At 33.9% G+C, this 24,642-nt stretch overlaps 2 protein-coding genes across 6 annotated transcripts; both read right to left on the bottom strand.

Moving 5' to 3' along the window:
- Positions 1–16: 16 nt before the first annotated feature.
- srp14 (signal recognition particle 14) lies at positions 17–6,579 on the bottom strand. Its single transcript, XM_051867443.1, has 5 exons — positions 6,445–6,579; positions 5,045–5,117; positions 4,692–4,804; positions 1,005–1,037; positions 17–803 (listed from the first exon to the last, which is right to left on the bottom strand). Exons 1-5 carry the CDS (start codon positions 6,466–6,468, stop codon positions 717–719), a joined length of 330 nt encoding a protein of 109 aa, XP_051723403.1. The 5' UTR covers positions 6,469–6,579; the 3' UTR covers positions 17–716.
- Positions 6,580–10,798: 4,219 nt separating this feature from the next.
- On the bottom strand, positions 10,799–24,176 carry LOC127498267 (5'-3' exonuclease PLD4). 5 transcript variants are annotated; one of them, XM_051867437.1, is made up of 12 exons: positions 19,703–19,834; positions 18,176–18,206; positions 17,966–18,044; positions 17,084–17,259; positions 16,005–16,188; positions 15,795–15,915; positions 15,452–15,579; positions 14,488–14,688; positions 14,161–14,300; positions 12,271–12,436; positions 12,086–12,182; positions 10,799–11,358 (listed from the first exon to the last, which is right to left on the bottom strand). In XM_051867437.1, the coding sequence occupies exons 2-12, from the start codon at positions 18,184–18,186 to the stop codon at positions 11,147–11,149; spliced, it is 1,515 nt and encodes a 504-aa protein (XP_051723397.1). In that variant the 5' UTR covers positions 18,187–18,206; positions 19,703–19,834; the 3' UTR covers positions 10,799–11,146. The 5 variants fall into 5 exon arrangements, with proteins under 5 accessions (XP_051723397.1, XP_051723395.1, XP_051723396.1 ...); XM_051867435.1 differs by having other exon boundaries at positions 17,966–18,233; positions 19,703–19,722; XM_051867436.1 differs by having other exon boundaries at positions 17,966–18,206; positions 19,703–19,722.
- Positions 24,177–24,642: the final 466 nt, after the last annotated feature.

Here is a 24,642-nt window from a genome sequence, read left to right as displayed (position 1 = left end):
ACGTGATGTGGCTTAGTTGTGTACATAGTGTATTTATTTCAATTCATCATTTTTTACAGCACATAATGTTCATGTCTCTGTTGAAGGTGCCAATCTGATTCTGGAGTCTTTGGGATTTTCTCATGATGGAACCAATGATTGATTATTGATGTCAAACTCAATAAAAGAAATCATTTATTTGCAAATCGACAAGGGTGCTTTCATTCATGTCAGATAAGAAAAGGTGGCAGTTACGCCAAAACAAATCGGCTTTATAAAAACTCCACTGTTAAACTTTCAATAAAGGGGATCTTTCAAACTTAAAACACATTCAAAAAGAAAATAGACAGTGGAGAACTGAGATTATTGTAACGGGAGGAGAAAGTTACTGACCGTAATGTCCACTCACCATATAAAATACTGTTTAAATCAAAATATGGCTTGAAATATAAGCTAGAATTCATCAGAGCAACAGAATCTGGCTCATCTGCACCCAATTAACAAAACGCTCATTAAATCTAGTTGCATCAGTCCACTTGAAGACGAATCGTTTTTTCTCGGTTTGAAGCAGCGCTTGGCAGGTTTTCAGGTTCTTCCTGATGATTTCGCCGCTGAGAAGCGCCACACAATATCAGACGTTTCGCACTGAAGGTGGCGCTGCAGGGGCTGATGGGAAGGTGGTGTGGCACTGGTGAGTGTTGAATGAAACCTGTCTTTTCCTCCAATACTGTCCGTCACTATGTGGCTTTAGTTTTCTTGCCTTTACTCTTTTTGTCTTTCTTTTTCAAGCCGTCTATGTGCGCTCTCAACAAGTTTGAATACGCCTGGGAAAACAAACCGGTTCACGTCAGTTTCAACGCAGGACATGCAAATATTCAACGTTCAGAAGCAGCATGTTACAGACAATAGACTGATATGAGGGAAAATATTACTGATGATTGTGAACCAATCATTATCGATCTGATTTAACATAGATATTAAATGATATAAATAAAGCTTTGTGAATATAGAATAATACGACTCACCATTTGAAATTTTATGACTTCTTTGGTGCTGACCTGAAAGACACATTAAAACTGATGTTACAGAAACATCTACTTCTGAAATACATCACTTTATGAATAAATGAAATCAAAGTGAAGTGTCAAACAATCATTTCTAACAAGTTAATATTAACTTGTTTTGTTTTTTCCAACTGAATTTGCTGAGACAAAAACAAACAATTGTTGAAATAAATAAATGTGGCAATATTTAAATATGTAAATAAATTAAAGGCACAATATGTAATTTGCGCCACTAGAGGTCGCTTATTCAAAACAAAGGCGGATCTTGATGACACCTCGATTTCACAGAATCAAGGGAGGTGTTTTCTTCACTTCTACAGCTGGTGGAAAAGCATCGGGCTCATTCAGAAATCATATTAACGGATGAGATTATTAACGTTACTGTAGTATGAAGCAGAGACGAGTGCTGTGAGCAGAAATGAGGCCGCTGGAGCGATTGCTAATGACAGACGAGAGTGACACACTGATTGAGAGCAGCGGGACTTTTATTATGCCACAGTCGCCGCTTCTTCTTCTTCCGGTCAAGTGTATGTGGTAACGCAGCTCTGTTTATCATATTAGATACATTTGAGTGTGTTGAAAGTGGTTATAATGTTACTCTGTGCGTTCATTTGACAGCTGCTGAGAGACACTCGTTGCACACTGCAGTTAGCTAGATCGATATTAGTCATGGTAAAACATGGTACTCGCGGTAAAACAAGAACACGAGATTTACACAGTAAGACTGACTGTGTTGAGCTACATAACATGATTAGTTTTCTGTCTATAAATGTAACCAAACAGTTGCTCACCTGTCTAATAAAACACATAATATATTAAAGCGTCTTTAGTGTTTTCATGGTTTCTACAAAATAAAACTGTAAATCGAGGGTAAAGCGGATATGATGTCATTGACAAACATTCTTGGAAACATCTGGGATAATGTAAGTACACAAGTCAACTATATATATATATATATATATATATATATATATATATATATATATATATATATATAAAAAACACTGTTCTAGTGATTTCTGGATACTTTAATCCAAAAATCTTACATATTGTGCCTTTAACAAAAAAATAAAGGGGGAAAAGTAAATGAATTGAGGACTAAATTTAATTAAAATGAATTGTTTGTTTTATCAAGCTGTTAATGCCTTTATTTTTCTATTATTAGATTTATATTTATTTATTCATTCTTTCCTTTTGCAGGTTTGTATGGAAGCTTGTTTCCGCCACTAAATAAAAAAAAGGTAAATGCAAATTTTTCATCTCACAATTGCGAGATTTAAACTTATAAAGTCAGAATTGCGTGATATAAAGTCATTTATATCTCGCAATTGACTTTATATCTTGCAATTCTGAGAAAAAAAAGTCAGAATTGTGAGATAAAAAGTCGCAAATCACCTTTTTTATTTTCATTTGATAGCGGAAACAAGCTTCCATAGGTTTGGGCCTCCATATGCTCGGGAAACATTTTCTGCAATTGAGAACTAACACACTTCGGCTTTAAAACAGTAACAGAGCAATTTTTTGACTATGAATCAATCAGTCAGCTTGATAACACAAACATTCCTGTACATCTGTCTTTGTGAGGACATTCACTGACACATTTCAATCTCCAGCTCCTTACCTTAACTCTACCCATCACAGCTAAGTGCCAAACTCGAACCCTGACCCTAAACTGACCCTTAACCATCTATGGTACAGAGCTGCCATATGGCAACAATTAATTTCTACTCATTTCCTTGTTATTCAGAAAAAATACAATATATTCCACTATGGGAACTAAAAGGGTAGGCCTTAAGGTTGCCAATGATGTGCTGTTTTTAATTCCCATGACATCTGAATGTCCCTCAAAAACTCACTCTCACACAGAAGACACCTGTAGAAGCGCTCCAGAAATTGCTCTCTTCTCAATGGGGATTTTTTTTGCTAGTAAATTAGAACGTTTTATTCACAAATCAACTCTAACACAGTTTTACTGTAAATTGAGAAAATATCAGTGTTGCGGTATGGAAACTCTGTACCACAGTGAACTGCAGTAATGAATTTCCCCATTGGGATTTTTTATAGATAGCAGAATCAACAATATGATTGCTTTTATTTATTTATTTTGAAGTGTTTTTTGTAGTATAGTTGTATTTATGTATAAAAAAAATTATTTTCATAAAATTAATATAGCAATATTTTACGAAAGGGGCAAGTGCTGAGTTAGCTCTTCCATGTGATAAGAGTGAGGATGAGTTAGCCAAATGATAGGGAATTATAGGGATTAAATGATCGGGATCTACTTATTTTTGGTTTGCTTGAGTTCCAAGTAGGGATGCACCGATACCATTTAAGGACAGAGTACCGATACTTTTTTCCTAGTACTCGCCGATACCGATGCCTATACATTAATTAATTAAAATTCTCTCTCTCTTCTTTTTTTTTTTTTGGTGATGTGACAGTTTTCCAAGCACAACACAGTGAGTTGTCACAAACTTAAAGAACAAAAATTTCACAGTGTCCAATAACCTTCAAAGGGCATAATTACCAATATATGTAATAATTGTTATATAAAAAGAAATTTACAAACAATACAACAAATACTAGAGAGATACAAATTAAATAAACTTGTTTTTCAGATACAGGTTTATTTACCATGTATACATTTATTTAACATATTTTGTTGTATTATTAACATTAATGACAAATATAGGCTACGGACCTTTTAAGACCGAATCCATGTATACTGACACACATCCTGTTTTCACCCAAATGTTTACGTCCACTTAAGCCAAAACCAACTGTATTTACGTGAGATAATCCACACGATGGACATTTTGACAACTATTTGTGCATTTGACCATTCAGGCGCGAGGAGAACTGATCGCACGCTGAGAGAACTTAGATCGTGCGCAAGAAAGAGAGAGAGAGAGCGCTTCTGGTCTGTCATTCATCGTGATTCCACCTATCCCGTCTTCACTAATCGATAACGAATTGTGACTGAAAGCATGCAGTTCACAATGTGTGTGTTGTCATCATTAATTTTGAAGTATTTCCACACCTCTGAGGCTGACATTGTTTCTGCTGTCACTGCCGGTGTCTCTGTGCACGGACAATTTTGTCAGTTACGTCACGTGAGGTATCGGTCTTTGGTATCGGCGGTATTTTTACGAGTACATGAGCTTGGTATCGGGCCCGATACCGATACTAGTATCGGTATCAGTGCATCCCTAGTTCCAAGTATATAAATCCATCAATTTCTAAAAGAAATGTGCATTTAAATAGAAAAAAAAAATCATAATTTTGTAGAAAAACTACTTTGACCATTTTCCATTGTGGTACAGAGTTGTCATATGGTACCTTTTTTCAAAAATCTTTTTTGATTTGCGTAATTGAAGCTATTTCACGTAATAAAAACTTATTTGAAAAAATATTTCATGGTTAGAACAATGCAGACTATAGAGGGTTAACCCAATCATAACCTGATCCCAAAAAACCAAGTCTTGACCCTCAAACAGAGCCTTTAAAGGCTCTCAGAAAGTGAGGACCAGCCAAAATGTCCTCACCTTACTCTCTTTGTCCTCACTCTGATGGTCTAAAACTCAAACCGCTCCTCACAAAGATATCTGTACAATCACACACACGTAAGTGATCCAGTCATCTTCTCACCACTGTGCTGATCTTCTTCTTGCCTTCTGAAGCTCTGACGAGACATTTGTTGTCGGCCGGTTCAAACGTCTCTGGATGCCCTTTTCTGGGGATCGGCTTCGTTCTGCCATCATCTGCAGACACAGAACACGATTTAACATATAAATAACACAGTGAAGAGCTCAGTCATCATCCTGAGTTGTTGTTATCATTAGCGTTTTTGTTCATTCAAATAAAGTTAAATGAACAAAACAAAAGCTACTTTAAAACATTAACTAGAATAGAGCATAAACAATAGTCAAGTAACACTGGAATTATCTGAGCCAGTAGTGAGTGAGGTAGATCCCTCTGTAGTGCACTAGATGAGGACGTACACTTCTTTAAAGTGATGACGACGCTGCCGCTGGTCCTGCACTTCTGGAACAGACGCGTGAGTTCAGTCAGAAACTGCAGAGAAACAATCATAAACATCCCAATACTGTTATTAATTTGACATGGTCCACACTTTTTTTTTTTTAATGTTAAAGGGATAGTTCACCCAAAAATTAAAATTCTGTCATCATTTTCTCCCCCTCAGGTTGTTCCAAACCTGTATAAATTTCTTTGTTCCGTTAAAAACAAAGGAAGAAATTTTGTAAAAAGGCCACTTTGGGCCACCATTGACTTCTATAGTATTTTTTTTCCCTACTATGGAAGTCAATGGTGGCCCAAGTTACAAACTTTCTTCAAAATATTATCTTTGGCATTCAGCAGTACAAAGAAAATTATACACCTGAGGGTGAGTAAATTATGACAACATTTTCATTTTTGGGTGAACTATCCCTTTAGCAACAAGAACCAAATTTAAAAATAAAAATAATATTGCATATGTAGGTCATACAGGTGTTAATCACAAGGGTAAATTAAATCCACAAGTTATGTATGTTCTGTATGTAATGAAAATCACCGTTTCAATTTTTCACAATATTTTCTACCACTTTTTTTTATACCATCCATTCAATTCACCACAAATTAAGTTGATATGCATTTGTTTTTTTTTTCCAGTAAAATGCTTTCTCAACCTAACTGAATATACTGAGACAAATATAAGCTGCACTGATTCGACCAATGTCATTATATTAATTATTATTAATAATAATAATAATAATAATAATAAACAAACAAATGTTGAAAGAAATAAATGCAGCAATTATGGCAATAAAACAAAAATAAATTAGTGTATAAATGAACATAAAAATATAATTTAACGAATAAAACAAATAAAGTTAAAAATAAGTCTCATAGTCATAAGTCATATATGCATTCATCTACTTATTCAAACACTCACTGTAATGCATGTAACGTGTATGTTTAGCTGAAGTACAGCTGTAGATCAAATTTACCAGTTGCTGATTGATTTTAATCTCTCTTTTAAAGGTTAATCACATTTATACTTTATGATGATCATAAAATGAACGAATTACTTTGATTTTCACAATTAAAACGAAGCAGAAACGTCTATGAAAGATCTAGAAGGCATTAGTTGACTTTCCTGCAAATTAGTTAAGATAAATAACAACATGAATACTTTAAAATGCCCTTGAAATAAGCCAAATTAATTCGTTTGTCGACATCACAGGAGCAGAAACCAGTGTGAAGTGTTTGTGAGCTTTAGCTTGCTAACATGTTTGAACTCGACGCCGTCCGATTAAACACGAACTCTCTGAATCTCTTGTACAGTACGAGCATATTATCAACTGATAAACGCGGAATATGACATATAAATTGATCTTACCGCGTCGTTTTCTAATAACACCATGTCTTCAGTGATGAATGAACTGCTAACAGACAGTCTGATTAGAACACGTCGCTCAGCTGCACTGAAGCTCCGCCCCTCTCACGCGCTTCTTCCTGCGCGGCAAAACAGAATCACATGACAACACTGCCGCCCTCTAGCGGCGCCAGATCCACTATGATTTACTATGGTTTTGATGTAGTAAACTCTTACATATATATAATACAAAATATAATTTGAGGACAAAAAGCTGACAAAAAAATAAAAAAATTATGTTTCTTTTGTTTGTTTATACATTAAACAATATATATACTTTAACAATGAAGTTGATACTTATACATACATAAGCTGAAACACTGGAAATAAAAAAAAATATTAAAAAAAAAACACTGAAATGTTATTACATTCAATCAAGGTCAAATTATAATATTTATTTAATTTTATTACATAATAAAATTGTTTATAAAATGAAATGTAGCAGGCTGCCAAAACGCTTCCCTTAGAGACATGTAAATAATACATACAAATATAACAGCTGTTTTAAAAATATGTGAGATATAATAGAATTGAACACTTTAAATGTGTGTTTGTAAAGTGTCTATGGTGTGGATTTGAAAAAAAAACACAGCGAGTTCCAGTCTCTGTCGAATACCGCACGCGCGATTAATCGATTTGACTAATTATAGATTTTATTACAACTGTGACATGTTGTAGGCTAGCTGTTTCTAGGTTATGTGTAGTTTGCTATTTTTCATAACAAATGCTATGGAAATGGAAAATGATATAGTTTGACTTATGGCACTTGAAGTAGAAAATTCTGTCAAACTGATAAGCTTACAGGTGCTTAAATAATGTAATTGTAATGGGTAATAGTACACCACTAATTTTTTTAGGACTACACCACTGGTCACCAGTCACTTCCGTTCACGTTCGTACAGTATGTATTGTTTTGGAACAACTTTAAGTATATTAAGTGTATTTTAAGACATGTTTAAGATCAATTTTAAGCTATGTTCTACGGTGGCGCATTGCTGCCACATATTTTATTTACATAGGCTATTTTTTCCACTCAATTATGTGGTAATAACGAGATATTATGTCGTTAAAACGACATCTTTTCTCGTAAAAACGAGATATGTCATTAAAACGACATATATGACGTGTACGTTTACCTTTATCTGATCTATAATAGAGAATTTATATCAAAGTCTGTAGAATTACACAAGACGCGTCACTCGTATTGTTTTGAACGGGAGAAAGTGCAACGCGCAATATGGCGGAATAAGTCCCGCCTTCTAAATAAGAGCCAATCGCCGATTGGTAAAGTCATCGCGTCACTGCAGCGGCCGTTAGAAGCTCCGGTTCCTATAGAAACAGTCAGACTCGCGCCTCCGAAATGAGAGACAAGAGACGCGCGCTTTAGGACTGCGCATGCGCATTAGCTTGATCCAGCCAGAAAAATACCGTTTTTTTGTCATGATTCGAGCGTTTAGAAACAAAATTTATGAAACAGTTGTTGTCAGATTTCATTGGTGATTTCAAATATAAAATTTAATCGAAAGCTTGGCAAACAGCTTTGGAGAATTTGATGTTTCCCCATTCAAAGAGATAGGAGCTGCACTCGCATGACCGAGAGGCGTTTCAAAGATGGCCGCCGAGTGAAATGATTTGTCTTAAAGGGACTTTGATTTATATAGCTTAAATCAGTGCCTTTATCACACTTTCGCGCTCAAGAAGCAAGCAAATATAGTGTAAAATACCTTTCAATACCTGTATCAATTGCTGTGCCCATAGAGTAATGAATACAATATTATTGTTTTATTGGCATATATCCCAATACATATGCAATTTCTAATAATAAAGCACAATTTTATCATTTAGCATTCCTTATTTTCTGGAAAATTAGTCGCACATGATGTCACATGCATCAGGTCAGACATAAGTTTTTGATAGGAGAAAAAAAAACATAAATCCCGTTGGTGTATCAGTTGTATTTTATTACACTAAAAAATAATGTTGCTAAAATACCGCTAAAAACTAAAATTCTACAAAAATGAGTCTATAAACCTGTATTTTAGGCTATTTCCACAACAAATCCTTAAAATGTAATGGTATTCAATACAAAACAAGAATGAAAAATGTGAGTATAAAATAAACAAATTATAGTGGCATTCATTAGCTACAAAACAATATTTATTTTAAAGCCTAAACTAATTTATTTAAAGCGAAGCTGAAACTGAAACTTTGGGTCGCATTCGGCACGAATCCAAATATTTCTATTTTCGCACTTGGATGCTAAACTGTTATTTATTATGTTAACAATGCTTTGTACTTTACTCGTGTTCCAGTATCCACGTTTTGCAATAACAACACAACAGAGCGGTAGTCTAATTCTTCAGTGAAATAGCCTAAAATTGCTAAAATTTGTTATAATATTCATTCAAGTTAATTTTACTGCACAAATGCAGATTTAAAAAAAATAATAGTGTTTAAAATATTACATGAATTGGAAAAAATATTTTTAAAAATACATATTTTACGCACATATCGCCAATCTAGACAAATACAGTAGCCTAAAATAAAGTTTGTCCATATTCTTAATGATGAATATTAGCTGGTTATTTAGAATGATTAGAATTTAATTCAATATTCAAAAAGGGATTGACTTGATAGTGTAGAACCTATTGTATTGTTCATGCCTAATATACAAATAAACAAAAAAAAAGATGTCGTTTTTACGAAAAAAAAAAAAATGTTGTTTTAACGACATAACATCTCGTTATTACGAGAAAAGCTGTCGTTTTAACGGCATGATATCTCGTTATTATGACATAATTGAGTGGAAAAAATATTCAAAATATGCAAAAAGTTTTAATACATTGGAACCACTTCAAGTAGCCTACATTTAGTGCATGCTGTATTTATTTACAAATCATTTATGATATATATTCTTGAACAGTTAGAATATATTTAAAGCTTAAGTTTAATATACTTCAAGAACATTTTATAGCATTTCAGCTCATTATAAATATTAACATTACACTACTTGTTTATAATGAAGCTATTTTTTTTTAGCGTTCAAAATTTTATATTAAAAAGTGCAAAAGTCTTCACTATTTTATACACTGATAGGACAAAGTCAAAGGCACTTTTAGCACAAAGTATCAAAAGTTACATCCAGTACATGAAAAAATACTATAGTAACTTATAGTAAATACTGTAGTGTTTTTGAACCATACTATAGTAAATTGTAGTGTACTGTATATATTATAGTATTTACAACACTTTGTTAATAAATGCTACAGCATACTGTATTAACTATAGTGAACTGATAAACTGTAATAAATACAGTAGTTTTTACTACAGTAAACTGTAGTGTATTCTAGTATAATATACCCTATAGTTGTAGAAAACTTAGTACAGTCAAAGTCCCTTTAAGACAAGTCATTTCACTCGGCGGCCATCTTTGAAACGCCTCTCGGGCATCCTGGGCATCATGCAGCTCCTATCTCTTTGAATGGGGAAACATCAAATTCTCCAAAGCTGTTTGCCAAGCTTTCGATTAAATTTCATATTTGAAATCACCAATGAAATCTGACAACAACTGTCTCATAATTTTTTTTTCCAAACGCTCAAATCATGACAAAAAAAACAGTATTTAGGCTGGATCAAGCTAATGCGCATGCGCAGACCTAAATGCGCGTCTCTTGTGCCTCATTTCTGAGGCGCGCGTCTGACTGTTTCTATAGAAACCGGTGCTTCTAACGGCCGCTGCAGTGACGCGATGACTTTACAGGTCGGCGATTGGCTCTTATTTTGAAGGCGGGACTTATTCCGCCATATTGAGCGTTACACTTTCTCCCATTCAAAACAATACGAGTGACATGTCTTGTGTTATTCTATAGTCTTTGGTACAGTATTGGGTAAAGTAATTTGTTTATATTATTATAGTTGTTATATTACCATAGCAACTATAGAATTACCACAACAAATTAATTAAAGTGCTTTACTATATGGTTCAAAAACACTATAGTATTTACTATAATTTACTAGTATTTTTTCATGTGTTAGCATATCTGCTTATCATACATGGACATACAGGGGAAAAAAAATAAAAAATAATTCTTTATCATTTTTTAATTCAGACTCCAACGCTGAATTAAAAGATAACACTATAATTCGATTGTCTACATAGTGTGTCATGTGGTACACAACTTGATCTAACCTTTGAAACGAGTCACGGTTTACCTTGTTACCACGGTCTTTCAAAAAAGCAAACAAATACAACAAATAATAACACAACTATGTTACAATTTCGTAACTGATCAAACAAAAGTCATTACATTGTAACCAGTTATTACATAATTTTATATTATTTATTACTTAAATGTTTGTTTTTACATTAAACATATACTTTAACAATGAATGTACACACACACATACATGAGCTGAAACACTGAAAATGAAAAAAAAAAACACTGAAATGTTATTACATTCAATCTAGGTCAATTTATAATAGTCATTTAATTTTATTGTATAAGAAAATAATGTTTAAAATGAAATGTAGCAGGCTTCCAAAACACTTCCCTTAATTCGAGACATGTAAATAATACATATATAATGACACAAATCATATGACATTTATACTTCAAGTTTCATGCATAATAGAATTGAACACGTTGAATGTTTGTTAGTAAAGTGTCTATGGTGTAGATTTGGAGAAAACACAGTCATGGTTCTGCTTGAGCTCAGCGAGTGGAACGGCGAACTGTGAGTTCCAGTCTCTGTCGAATACTGCACTCAGCTGCTGCTGGAATGTGTTTCCCGGCAACGCAGAAGGCAAAGCATCCTGGGAAACCACTAAACCCACTCCGGCAGTGGTGTTGAAGTAGTCAGCTGACCAATTAGACGTGCCTGAACACAAAAACAACAGCAGCAGGAATGCAAAAGCTTTGATTTTTATTCTTCACTTTTAGTTCAGTTCAGTATCCGCGTCAGTTGTTTATATGAAACGGATATATCAAAACTATATACATATATTAGTGCTGTCACAACAATACAAATTAGTACAAATCACAACAATAATTTGTAAATATAGTTTATAAATGTGTGTGTGTGTGTGTGTATATATTAGCATATATATTAGTGCTGTCAAATCAATTAATCGCGATTAATCGCATCTAACATCAGTTTGTAAATATACAGTATATATATATATATATATATATATATATATATGTGTGTATGTATGTGTATATATATATAAGGTGTCAAATCGATTTAATCGTGATTAAGCACATCTAACAAAGGTTTGTGTTTATATATATATATATATATATATATAATGTATATACGTATTGTTATGTATATATGTGTATATATACACACATATATGTATATACACAGACATTATAGATTTACAAACTTTTATGTTACATGTGATTAATCGATTTGACACCACTAAAAAAAAATATATATATATATACACACACACATACATATATATATATATATAAAGCACAGAAAATTATAGGAAATTTAAAAATGCCAATGCTAAAAAGAATCCCTTAATGGCTCAGTTAGTATTAACGTTTCATTAAATTCCTATTGACACACGAGTAAAACCCAAATAATAACTCACCTACATACGCCACTTTATCGGTCACCATATATTTGTTGTGGTTTACTCTGGTATAGGGGATGTGTGACTGGTTTCCCGCTGGAATAATAAACAGCCTCTGTGCAATGAAAAGGATAAACAGCAATTAAAAACAGATTTTTATAGGTGAAATCCTTCCATGACTGCCTGTGTTTATGTCGACTCACCACTGCGATGTTAATGTTGTTAGACGGGGAATGAAGAGCATCTAATGACCGGAGGAAGGGCCATATGGACGGGTCAGTTTCTTGGCCACAACTGACCAACAGACACACGGACACGTTCTTCTCGAAGGCTGAACGCTTGAGAGCGTCTTCAATGACCGGCCAGTATCTGCGTCACCAAACATACAACAACATAAACACACATGAAAGGAAACTAAAAGCATTAGAGCTCTAGACTCACTCATAAAGACTTCACTTACTGGATGAATCAGCATTTTTGAACAAATCACTTGAATGAATGATTCAATGACTCACTCTTTAAGACTTGTTTCATTACTGGATGAATCAGTGTTTTTGAACGAATCTCTTGAATGAATGATTCAATGACTCACTTATAAAGACTTCACTTATTTCATTACTGGATGAATCAGCATTTTTAAACAAATCTCTTGAATGAATGATTCAATGACTCACTCATTAAGACTTGTTTCATTACTGGATGAATCAGCGTTTTGAACAAATCTCTTGAATGAATGATTCAATGACTCACTTATAAAGACTTCACTTGTTTCATTACTGGATGAATCAGTATTTTTAAACAAATCTCTTGAATGAATGATTCAATGACTCACTCGTAAAGACATCATTTGTTTCATTAGTGGATGAATCAGTGTTTTTGAACAAATCTCTTGAATGAATGATTCAATGACTCACTCATTAAGACATGTTTCATTACTGGATGAATCAGCGTTTTGAACAAATCTCTTGAATGAATGATTCAATGACTCACTTTTAAAGACTTCACTTGTTTCATTACTGGATGAATCAGTGTTTTTAAACAAATCTCTTGAATGAATGATTCAATGACTCACTCGTAAAAACTTCATTTGTTTCATTAGTGGATGAATCAGTGTTTTTGAACAAATCTCTTGAATGAATGATTCAATGACTCACTCATTAAGACTTGTTTCATTACTGGTTGAAAAAGCGTTTTGAACAAATCTCTTGAATGAATGATTCAATGACTCACTTATAAAGACTTCACTTGTTTCATTACTGGATGAATCAGCATTTTTAAACAAATCTCTTGAATGAATGATTCAATGACTCACTCGTAAAGACATCATTTGTTTCATTAGTGGATGAATCAGTGTTTTTGAACAAATCTCTTGAATGAATGATTCAATGACTCACTCATTAAGACATGTTTCATTACTGGATGAATCAGCGTTTTGAACAAATCTCTTGAATGAATGATTTAATGACTCACTCATAAAAACTTCAATAGTTTAATTACTGGATGAATCAGCGTTTTGACCGAATCCCTTAAATGAATGATTCAATGACTCACTTTTAAAGACTTCACTTGCTTTATTACTGGATGAATCAAGTGTTTTTGAACAAATCTCTTGAGTGAGTGATTCAATGACTCACTCATAAAGACTTCACTTGTTTCATTACTGGATGAATCAGCATTTCTGAATGAATCTTTTGAATTAATGATTAAATGGACTCACTCATAAAGACTTCACTTTTTTCATTACTGGATGAATCAGTGTTTTTTGAACGAATCTCTTAAATGAATGATTCAATGACATACACATGTTTTAACAGTCACTGAGGAAACAATGTCATTGAAGCAATCTTTATCTGAAGCGCCAAGTTGCTTTCTTACTTGATTATTGTAAGACAGAAATAATTATACTGTGCGGCTGAAAAGACTGTTTCACAACGGCTCTCTCTGGATCAGAACGCAGATCTGAATGTTCGCTGTGAAAGCTTTAACATACAGAGCCGAATCGTTCTCATTTGGGAATAAGATCGCGTAGGTGTTTGAATTGAGATTTGTGACTTGACTAGACTAGTGACTCCAGAAAGAGAAAACTCATTCACCCGTGATGATGAAAGAACTTCGAAGCGGGATAATACTCCATGACCGAGACATGTATGAAGTCTTGCGCTCCTCTGATGGCCGACAGGATAGCGTCAAGGTCTTGGGTGCGAGAGTCCGGACAGAACGCAGGCGGAGAGGCCTGAGGAAGACGAGAGATGAAGCTTGTTTTACAAAGAAGTCTCTTCTGCTCACCAGTGATGCCATAGAAATATACAGAGCTACTGCTAAAACACTGCTGCTTGTTTCTCTGGCGCATAAGGTTTCTCTAAAATACCGTAAATGAATTTGTTTTTGCGATCCATGACGATATATGCGAGTGAAATCACCGTGATGTAAACTTGACTGGCTACACCGCTGAGGTTGAGCAGCAGCGGACGCTCCTCGTTGATGAAGGTGTCGTAGGTGGACGGCCACGGATCTGGGATGGATGCGTTGGACCGACCCATGACCCAGTACGACTGGAAGATCTTGTGCAGGTCAGCAGCCAAACCGCTGGAGTTATAGATCACCACGCCGAGCTCTTTGACCTGGAGAGGTTTATCAGACACACACACGTCAGATTAATCGATCTGAATCTGCTGAAAGCATCACAACCTTCAAGAAGCAGCTGAAAACAAACCTCTTCCACCGGCACTTAAAGTCTCCATTAAAATCATATTGCAGCATTTATTATAACTGATTTATCGGTGCACATCATTATTGTTTTAAATTCATCTTGAATCAGAATATCTTCTCCTCCCTCCATCTTGCAGCATCTCTTCTCTGATAATGAGGGCGGGGCAACCTGTCACTCACATGAGATCCTCCAATAGCAAACCACAACCATCCAATCAATTCCTCACAGACAAAATCAAGCCCCGCCCTACATTTGTTCTTGTTTGAGAAGCCGGTGTCATGGGAAATGGAGTCCTATAGCTTCAGTTATATACTAGTATATGAACCATGTCATTTAAAAGACATTAATGGTCATTATAATGCATTTTCAAACAATAAGAAACTGGGTCCTAGAGGGGACTCGAATTCTCACCATACCGGATATACAGCACAATAGAGAAGAAAAGACGAGCATAACTTCCGTTTGCCGACTTCAACCACAATACTTTACAAGCCTAAACCAATGCACATGCAAAACAAAACATAAAAAGAGTCTAATCTAGCTTCTTTCTCATAAACATGGCAGTGTATATTGCGAATACTGTTGGCTATGAAACTAATTGTTTAAGCTTCTCTCTTGTAAATCACTTTGGATAAAAGCGTGTTAAACGCACGAATGCAAATGTTGGTTCAGACCTGCGTTAAAGCTCTCCAGTCCATGTTGGCGCTGCCGATGTAAATGTGTTTCCCGTCCACAATCCAGAACTTAGTGTGAAGAATTCCTTTAGTCAAGCGGCCGAAGTTCACTCGCCGTATCTGTATTCCTACATGAAGACACACACAGTCAGGACTGAAGGAAAATGTCTTTTGATCGATTTCAAGATAATTTTTCATTGTTAGTTCATGTTAACTAATTAAACTTTATTGTAAAGCATTATTAAAAATTAAAAGTTAAAGTAAAAAATAATGCATGTCAGTATATAAAAAGAAACTAGTTTGAAGTTTGTCAAATCAAAAATAAGGCTGCATAATTCCTGACCATTTTCTTTCAGGACTTGTAAGTCTGTTGAATTGTGAGCCACAGTGGGGATGCTGGTCACCACTCGCACGGACACGTTTCTAGACGGCAACGCTCTGAACTCTTCTAAAATGTCTCTGCCCTGAGACACAAAAATGACATGTTAATCAAAAGGTTCAAAACCACCAATATTTCCATATGTAAAAACTGTTGAGTGTGAATGAATCTTACAGCTCTGTCAGTGGTGGAGTTCACGTTGATGTCTTCGGCCGTGAGAGACCAGTAGAAAGACGCCACTTCGATTTGTTTGGTGGCCAAAGACAGAAGATGCTTCCAGGCTTCATACAGGCTTTTCCCAGTGGAGGCGTTTCTCCCGTAATCCATACAGAGAGGAAAACTCTCAACAAGAACAATGCTGGGAGAAAACGAAGAAACAGTCACGTCCAGAACAGACCGGATCAACTTATCATTATCCAACTTACAATCAACTTATTATTATTAAACTAAATCTAAAACTAAAATCGTGAAAAAAGTTGTTGTTTTTTTACCTGAAATAAAAATTATTATTAGGGTTATTTTATTTTATTATTATTTACTTTATTTATTTTTAGGGTTATTATTAACTAGATCTAAAACCATAAACCATTTTTGTTACCTGAAGTAAAGTAAATGTTAACTGAAATAAAATAAAATATTTAAAAAAAAAAAAAAAATGATTTCAGCTATTTGCCAAGGCAACATTTTTTCATTTGTAGTTAAAGTACTAAAATACGTAAACTGAATAAAATAAAACTATAATAAATCTTAATAAAAACTAAATAGACAAAATAATAATAAAATAAAAACTTACAAAACACACAAAAAGTTAATAAAACTTTTACTACAATTTAAATGAAAATGGCAAAGCAACTACATTTGATTTAGCATTAACTGAACTATTTTTATACTTAGGAAAGCTAAGCACATTTAAAGATTTAAATTGTAAATAATTTGTTTAAATGATTTCGCCATGATATCACGGTATTTCATTCGTCCACTGATATCAAATGTGATGACTTCTCTAAAAGATAAACAGTGTGATGATCATAAATTGTGGTTGTATGAGGGGATTTAACTTGGGAAATTCATGCAAGTAAGTTTCTTTTTTAAGAAAATGAAATTGAATCCAAAGGTCAGCTCTCAATGTGCCCATGTAGTCAGCAAAATCAAAAAGACAAAGAGACGTTCGTCTTTTAAACTCTTGAGTCTGAAACTCCAGGAGTGCAGAAGGTGGCAGGAAGTGAAAATATGAAAACAGGAAGTTCACACACCTGCTCTGCTCATTCGGGATGGCACCATTACAGCATGTCGGAGTGTGATGGGGACTCAAATCCTCATTGATTTGATCTTCGTTCTTTAATTTCTCTATTACCACTATGGCCAATAAAACCCCTAACACGATCAAACCTCCAGTGGCCAACAGGGCAGATAATGAGCACTTTGATTTCTGAAAACAGAAAAACATCACCGCCCATTTTAGATATAAAAGATCAGACCAGTAGATGAGATGAAATACTCTTTAAAAGGATGTAGAATTCAGAAACTCTTGTTATTAGCGACACTGGTGGCCATTAAGTGAACTGCAGCCAGAAACTGTACGTAAACGTACAAGAGACTAAACGTGATTAAAAGCCGATATACTGACGACGAACTTCTTTTTCATTCTTCACTTAGAAGTAAAAAATAAGTTGGAAATACCTTTACAGCGATATACTTTTAACGAACATCCCGACGCCGTCCACGCTGCTGAGAGCGACGGTTAGATGAATATTGAAACATGTGCCTCGCTTTCATCTCAATAACAAAGTAAACATTCAACAAAAATGAGAAAACAACAGTTAATAAAAGCATCTAGCGATGTGGATATATTTGCACCAGCTCTGAAATTCACCGGCATCATGTCGACAGATGCGGTAAACAAAAATAGAGGCTCTCGGGAGCGCGCGTAACCGTCACATCCTTTTGATTTTCCCGGCAAATACGTCCCGACTCCTTCACGTAAAAATCAGTTTACAGGCTTAAATAGACAACCTTGAGAGATGGAGAAGGTCTCGTTTTTTAAGTTTAGTTACAAGCTGTGCACACATTGACAATAAAATGAGATTAATACATGAAAATTCTTACATATAGCCCATTTAAAGCATCAAACTCACCCTGGTATTGGACACATAATTGTCATGTAAGCTCTTATACGGAGATGTCAGCTCTTGAACATCTCGTAAGCGTGTAGATCTAAAAGCAGAACATGGAGAAGCGGATTGACATCGACAGACTTTGCACAAGCATACAGCTGAAACGTGTTTATATTTCTGTAATAAATCGACACAAAACAAAGAATACGTGATAAAGTGCAGTGAACTTACGCAGTCGGCATGTTGAAGCAGGTGTTGTTTTCTTGTGTGACGCATAAAGGGAAATATTCTCAAATAGTCAAATAGTCATTAGTTCCTCATTCACTTTTCATTTCTGTTTTTTTTTTTTTTTTTTTTAAATGTCACATTAACACTTACGTAATGTTCGAAAAGGCTTTCAAACACCTATAGATCACATCTTAAATTTAATTAACTGACAAACATGTTTTCTGAAAAAGACACAGGGAATGATTACAATTATATATACACATGCTGCACAATCCGTTTTAATATATGAATGTTTATGATATTTGAAAATGGCATAAAGAGTGGTGCATCCAAAATGGTTAGCTAATATTCATATTCATGCATTTTATGCATATTTTATGTTAATCATTTATGGCTTATGATTTATCAATATTACTTTTGATTTCATATATTCATGTACTCCTTTATGGTTATTCTTCTTGTTGTCCATGGTGTATGCTTGCTATATTCAATTGTTCTTCAAAGTGTTCCAATGTAACAGGTCATGTTGACACGTTTGTGGTCAGATATTGGACACCTGACAAGTACTGCAGAAGCGATGTTTTTGGAATTAGTTGCTCATTTGAACTCGATGTACCTTTATATCAAAATATGTCCATTTCTATTTCTGCTGACATGTGATAATGTAAGATCTGCAAAATTCCCTTAAGGGGGTCAAAACATCCCCTATATCTTTTTTCATCTATTTTTGACATCTGACCAGTCTATGACATAATGGATATATCCATATGATCTTTTCTTGTTAGACCAAAACATAAGTTTGAGTGCGATGTAAGCATTTCCCTATGCTTATGGTATAAAATGGAGTCGTTGATAGTTTAGCTTTTTCCTTTGCTTTTCTTTGCTCTTCTGCTTCTTCTCTTCTATCTCTCATTTCATTCTGCAAATGTCTTAATTTTGTTCCTTCTTGTATATTCTGATCTTCATCTATTAGATACAATACTCTGGATTTTACAATACTCTAGATTTTGTTATTAACTATTAATTTCTCAATTAATCTGTTTGTCTCTATAATTTTTAATTAATAAATTTGTTATTCCTTATTCAAATTTAATCTCTGACATAATCATTGCTGGACTGCCTGGATCTCATTTTCTCAAGTTTTTGCATCAAAGAGGATCATAATTGTATGATTAAAGGTTCATTATAAGCTTGGATCTTCTGTGAGTTGAATGCACAGATTTTAAGACAGCATTTATTAACAAACTACACTGAAAAAATATTTGGTATAGGATTAACTTTGAAACAATTTTCACTCAGAAATTGCTAATAAATTTCACAAATAATTACAAAAAATGGCAAGTGACATTGAATGTGTAAATACAGTAAGTAAATGGTTACATGTAAAACATTAATGTTTATAGTCTTGTTTTGCACATCAGCATCAAAGAAAAGCTAAATATATCAGAGAAATAGGAACTGAAAATCTCAGCACTCAGACATGTTAATATATTACAATATACTGTATGCATGCTGAATAATATTTCATACCTCATTCAGAGCTCTTGTGTTTGTCCGAACACACGTCATGCAGGCATTAAAGACCATGAAAGTGATTCAGAAGCTCTGGACTGATGTGAGTTAGGATTTCACTTTCATTTCGGCAGAAACACGACTGTGACCAGAGCTTCAATTACACTATATTTATAATGAAACTCATTTTTAAAAAATATGATATTAATCATATATAATTCATTGTTACTGCTGTAAATCTGATACATTCATAATATTTTTAAACAAAATTAACCACTTTTTTGATTTATTTTCACACAAAATCTGTTGCTCCATCAATGTTCAATACAGACATATATATTTTTTTTTCTGCAATCATACACAATGAAAGTAGTGAAAAGTAAATTTTTTCTTAAGGTGTGCCTATAGCTGTACCCTATTATATTATTTTAAAGGACAAAAACATGAACTAACTATTAGCTTTACATCATCAAGTCAGCTGTCACTTTACTTTGGCGTGTGTCCCTGTGTGGTCGCACACTTGCAACGGTTCGCATATGTCTGAAACTTAGTGATCAACATGTATTCCCTGTGGTTGTTACACACCTCAGGTAATTAATTTGAAATGTAGGTTTGTCAAAAAGAAAAAAAAGGTTCAGTCATATATTTAAAAAGTTTTCTAAGTGAAAATGATGTGTTTGTCACAAACACATCCAAAGAGTTTTTATTACTATTATACATTACTAATCACTTGTGAAGAAACAAGACTGTTTTAAGTAAGCAATAAGGGCTCAAGGAACAAGTCACAGCTGAAGGGTGTTGTTAGGCACGAGGTGAAGCGGAGTAACCCCTTCAGCCGTGACTTATTCACGATACAGCACTAGCCTCGAGTACCTTATTGCTTTTATAAAACGCGGTTACCACACAATACAAATATTAAAGTCAAAAATGTATCAATGAAACTTTCATGAAGTAAAATCACTAAAAGCCTTCCTTCCGCCAGAAAAAATAGTCCCTGACCGTGAACAGCAACAGAAGTTACATTATTACGCCATTAGATGGCAGCAAAGACTGTCTTTATGAGTTAGTCAGTCAGTAGCAAAGACTTTTATATTGAAAAGACTGAATTGTTGTGAACACGGAACAAGACGCAACTGACAAATGCTTTGACTAGCGCTGTCAGTCACGGAAAACCCCTTAAATGTTAAAAGGACAAGATAATACATTTAAACAGATTTTTTATTATGAACATAGGACTGACCTGAAGGAAAATGCTGAATCTGAATGCAGGTAATAAACTCACCCACTCGATCTCTTTCTCACAATACTCTTCTACATAATACAATAAGTTTCAATGAACAATATCAATTGAGAACTAACAATTTACATTGCTAAGAGTGGTTGCTAAGAGTGTTGTGTAGTGATACACAGAACCGTTGGGTGAAGCGGTCATAGCCTATTGCTATTGACCAATCAGAATCAAGGACAGGAACTAACTGTTTTACAAAAAGAAATTAAACTGTACATTCTCTCCCCCTACACTACCCCGAAACCCATCACAGAAAACACGTCGTAATACCCAATGTTATTATACACATTTCCTCATAAATCATGAAAACACACACACACACACACACACACACTATGGGTCGGAAAAACGAAAACCTTTATTTAAAAATGTCTTAAATAACAAAAGTAAAGCAAATGATTGCATTAACCTGCAGTCACCCTGGGTTTTAATAGAATGAAATTGTTACATTTGACTAATTTTGAGTACTTGTCTAACGAGTGAATTTGTTACACTAGATTATTGAAAGAATTAGTAATTTACTGTATTAATTTAAAGGTATTTTATTTTGGAAAAAAAATGACCACAAGTATTGAGTATTACTTTCATTCCTTTTATATATAGTTATATTTTTTTTGTTATTGTTTTTGTTTTATTCATTTTTTTTTTTTAAATAAAATTGTTCTACTGTAAAATGTTAAAGCACTACTGCTACTAAGTGCTTAAATTATCGTTATTTATCGTTCATGGATTTTCTGTGTAAAATGTGTTTGTTTGTTAACTTTTCCTTAATGCGAGATTATAATCCAAGTTATACACTTTGTAAGCGTATGTTTAATCGAAGTATGAATTCGAATCATGCAGTTGAGTTTCGTTATAGATCGATGCAACACAACTAGTTTGATTTGTGTTAAGAGATTAAAATATTCTAACTGACCCCCCAGAGTGAGTTTTTTTTAAAAGACGACCGTTATTGTTTCCATGGCGACGCGTCATGCTTGTCACGTAACACACTGCAGCGACAATGACGCTGTATGGGATCGCTATTATTTTGTTTTTCCTTTTTATTAAAAAAAAACCTCTCAAACTTGCTTACCATGTCATCAACTATCTGATATTACGATTCTCAAATATGTATGAGTGTGTTTTGTCGTTTAAAACCCTTTATAAATGATCTTTATCTTGATTTATAATGCGAGATGGGCGCGCCGCCATCTTAGTTTGTGCCACAGTTCGCGCCACAATTCAGTCAGTCGGATTTACAGCAGGTGAATTCATCAGTTTCTCCCGAAATATATGCAAGTAAGTGGCTGGTGAACTGGAAGAATAATAGAGTAAACTTTATAGTTACTTAGGCCCATTATCTGTGTCTGATATGAATAAACATCGGCAAATTATATTTGAATGGATTGTTATTGCTCCTTCCACTGATGTCCGACATCAGTGTGTTTTATAAACTCTAAAATGTATTGTTTTACTGGTGCTTATGCATATTTAAATCTCTGAAACCTTAAAAAATAAAACATTATGTGGCTGAAAACACTGCATAGTTGACAAGAACCGCAGAGCAAAAGCGCAATAACTTTTTTTTTATTATTAGCAGAGAAATATACAATAATATACAGAAATGTACATTTTAATACACAGAAGACACATGCCGGAGCGTACAAACCATTTATTCATTAATCAAAAACTGAATGTTAAATAGATAATAAATTACCATTTGAATTTAAAAGTTGTATAACTAATACAATATTATTTCCATACCAACTATTATAAAAGAGAGATCAATTTTTATACTGAATGCACCTATTATTCCAAATAATGTATTTATTTGACCAGCATCCAGGCCAATAAAGCTTGTTTCTGAAATGTAGCTAATTTTACAGGCAGTTTTTCTATTTTAAAATCACATCTCAAAAGAAGATCTATGCCGCCCACCATGTCAAACACGTTTTGGAAATGTATAAGGCATACTATCCTTTTCTTTCATAAATTTAATCAACCAATTAATCTTGAATGTATTGTTTAAAGTTTCAAAACTAAGCACAGATAATCCACCTTTGCTCTTTGGTTTACATAAAATTTCTTTTCTCAAATAATGGTGTATATTTCGCCATAGAAAATTAAATAACATTTTGTATAATTCTTTCCATACATTAGATGGCTTATCTAAAGCAAAAGACACATAAACAGATCTTGATATCCCTTCTGCTTTGGATAGTCAGACCCTACCATTCGAAGCCAGATGTTAAATCTTGTTTTTGTTTAGTCAATTAAGGTGGTAGTTCATGTTTTTACATCCTGGAAATATTGGCTTGAAATTGAGTCTTTCAAATAATCAAATTTGTTTGTGGAATCATAAACCATTTTTGTTACTTGAAGTAAAATAAATGTTAACTGAAATAAAATATTTTAAAAAACTTTGTTTTATTTCAGCCATTTGCCAAAGCATCATTTCTCATTTTCAGTTAAAGTACTAAAATACATAAAACTGAATAAAATAAAACTATAATAAATCTTAATAAAAACTAAATAGACAAAATAATAATAAAATAAAAACTTACAAAACACACAAAAAGTTAATAAAAATTTAACTACAATTTAAATGAAAATGGCAAAGCAGCTACATTTGATTTAGCATTAACTGAACTATTTTTATACTTAGGAAAGCTAAGCACATTTAAATAAATCTAATTGTAAATAATTTGTTTAAATGATTTCCATGATATCACGGTATTTCATTTGTCCACTGCTATCAAATGTGATGACTTCTCTAAAAGATAAACAGTGTGATGATCATAAATTGTGGTTGTATGAGGGGATTTAACTTGGGAAATTCATACAAGTAAGTTTATTTTTTAAGAAAATGAAATTAAAACTAAAGGTCAGCTCTCAATGTGCCCATGTAGTCAGCAAAATCATCGTCTTTTAAACTCTTGAGTCAAACTCCAGGAGTGCAGAAGGTGGCAGGAAGTGAAAATATGAAAACAGGAAGTTCACGCACCTGCTCTGCTCATTCGGGATGGCATCATTACAGCATGTCGGAGTGTGATGGGGACTCAAATCCTCATTGATTTGATCTTCGTTCTTTAATTTCTCTATTACCACTATGGCCAATAAAACCCCTAACACGATCAAACCTCCAGTGGCCAACAGGGCAGATAATGAGCACTTAGATTTCTGAAAACAGAAAAACATCACCGCCCATTTTAGATATAAACGATCAGACCAGTAGATGAGATGAAATACTCTTTAAAAGGGTGTAGAAATCAGAAACTCTTGTTATTAGCGACACTGGTGGCCGTTAAGTGGACTGCAGCCAGAAACTTAATGCGTAACGTACAAGACTGAAAGTGATTCAAAGCTGAAATACTCACGATGAACTTCTTTTGTCGTTCTTAATTAGAAGTAAAAAGAAGTTGAAAATAAATTGTCAGCGTTATACTTTTAACGAACATCCCAACGCCGTCCACGCTGCTGAGAGCGACAGTTAGATGAATATGTATGTGCCGCGCGCTTTCATCTCAATAACAAAATAAGTAACATTATACAACAAAAAATTACAAAACAACAGTTAATAAAAGCATCCGGTAAAAGCGATGTAAATATATTTGAGATTCACCAGCATCATGTCGACAGATGAGGTAATTAAAAAGAGAGGCTCTCGGGAGCGCGCGTAACCGTCACA

The sequence above is a fragment of the Ctenopharyngodon idella genome, chromosome 17, assembly GCF_019924925.1.
Source record: "Ctenopharyngodon idella isolate HZGC_01 chromosome 17, HZGC01, whole genome shotgun sequence".
Lineage (NCBI taxonomy): Eukaryota > Metazoa > Chordata > Actinopteri > Cypriniformes > Xenocyprididae > Ctenopharyngodon > Ctenopharyngodon idella.
This window is presented reverse-complemented; position numbering and strand designations above follow the sequence as displayed.

Excerpts from the sequence above, each read along its gene's own strand:
- LOC127498267 (XM_051867435.1), bottom strand. Across the intron at positions 17,260-17,965 it reads ATTATGTGTCCAATACCAGG|AAATCAAAGTGCTCATTATC; the intron begins GTGAGTTTGATG and ends TTCTGTTTTCAG. Across the intron at positions 16,189-17,083 it reads ATCCCGAATGAGCAGAGCAG|CATTGTTCTTGTTGAGAGTT; the intron begins GTGTGTGAACTT and ends GTTTTCTCCCAG.
- srp14 (XM_051867443.1), bottom strand. The coding sequence starts at position 6,468 with ATGGTGTTATTAGAAAACGACGCG. Across the intron at positions 4,805-5,044 it reads CGTCATCACTTTAAAGAAGT|ATGATGGCAGAACGAAGCCG; the intron begins GTACGTCCTCAT and ends CTGTGTCTGCAG. Across the intron at positions 1,038-4,691 it reads AGAAGAAGATCAGCACAGTG|GTCAGCACCAAAGAAGTCAT; the intron begins GTGAGAAGATGA and ends TGTGTCTTTCAG.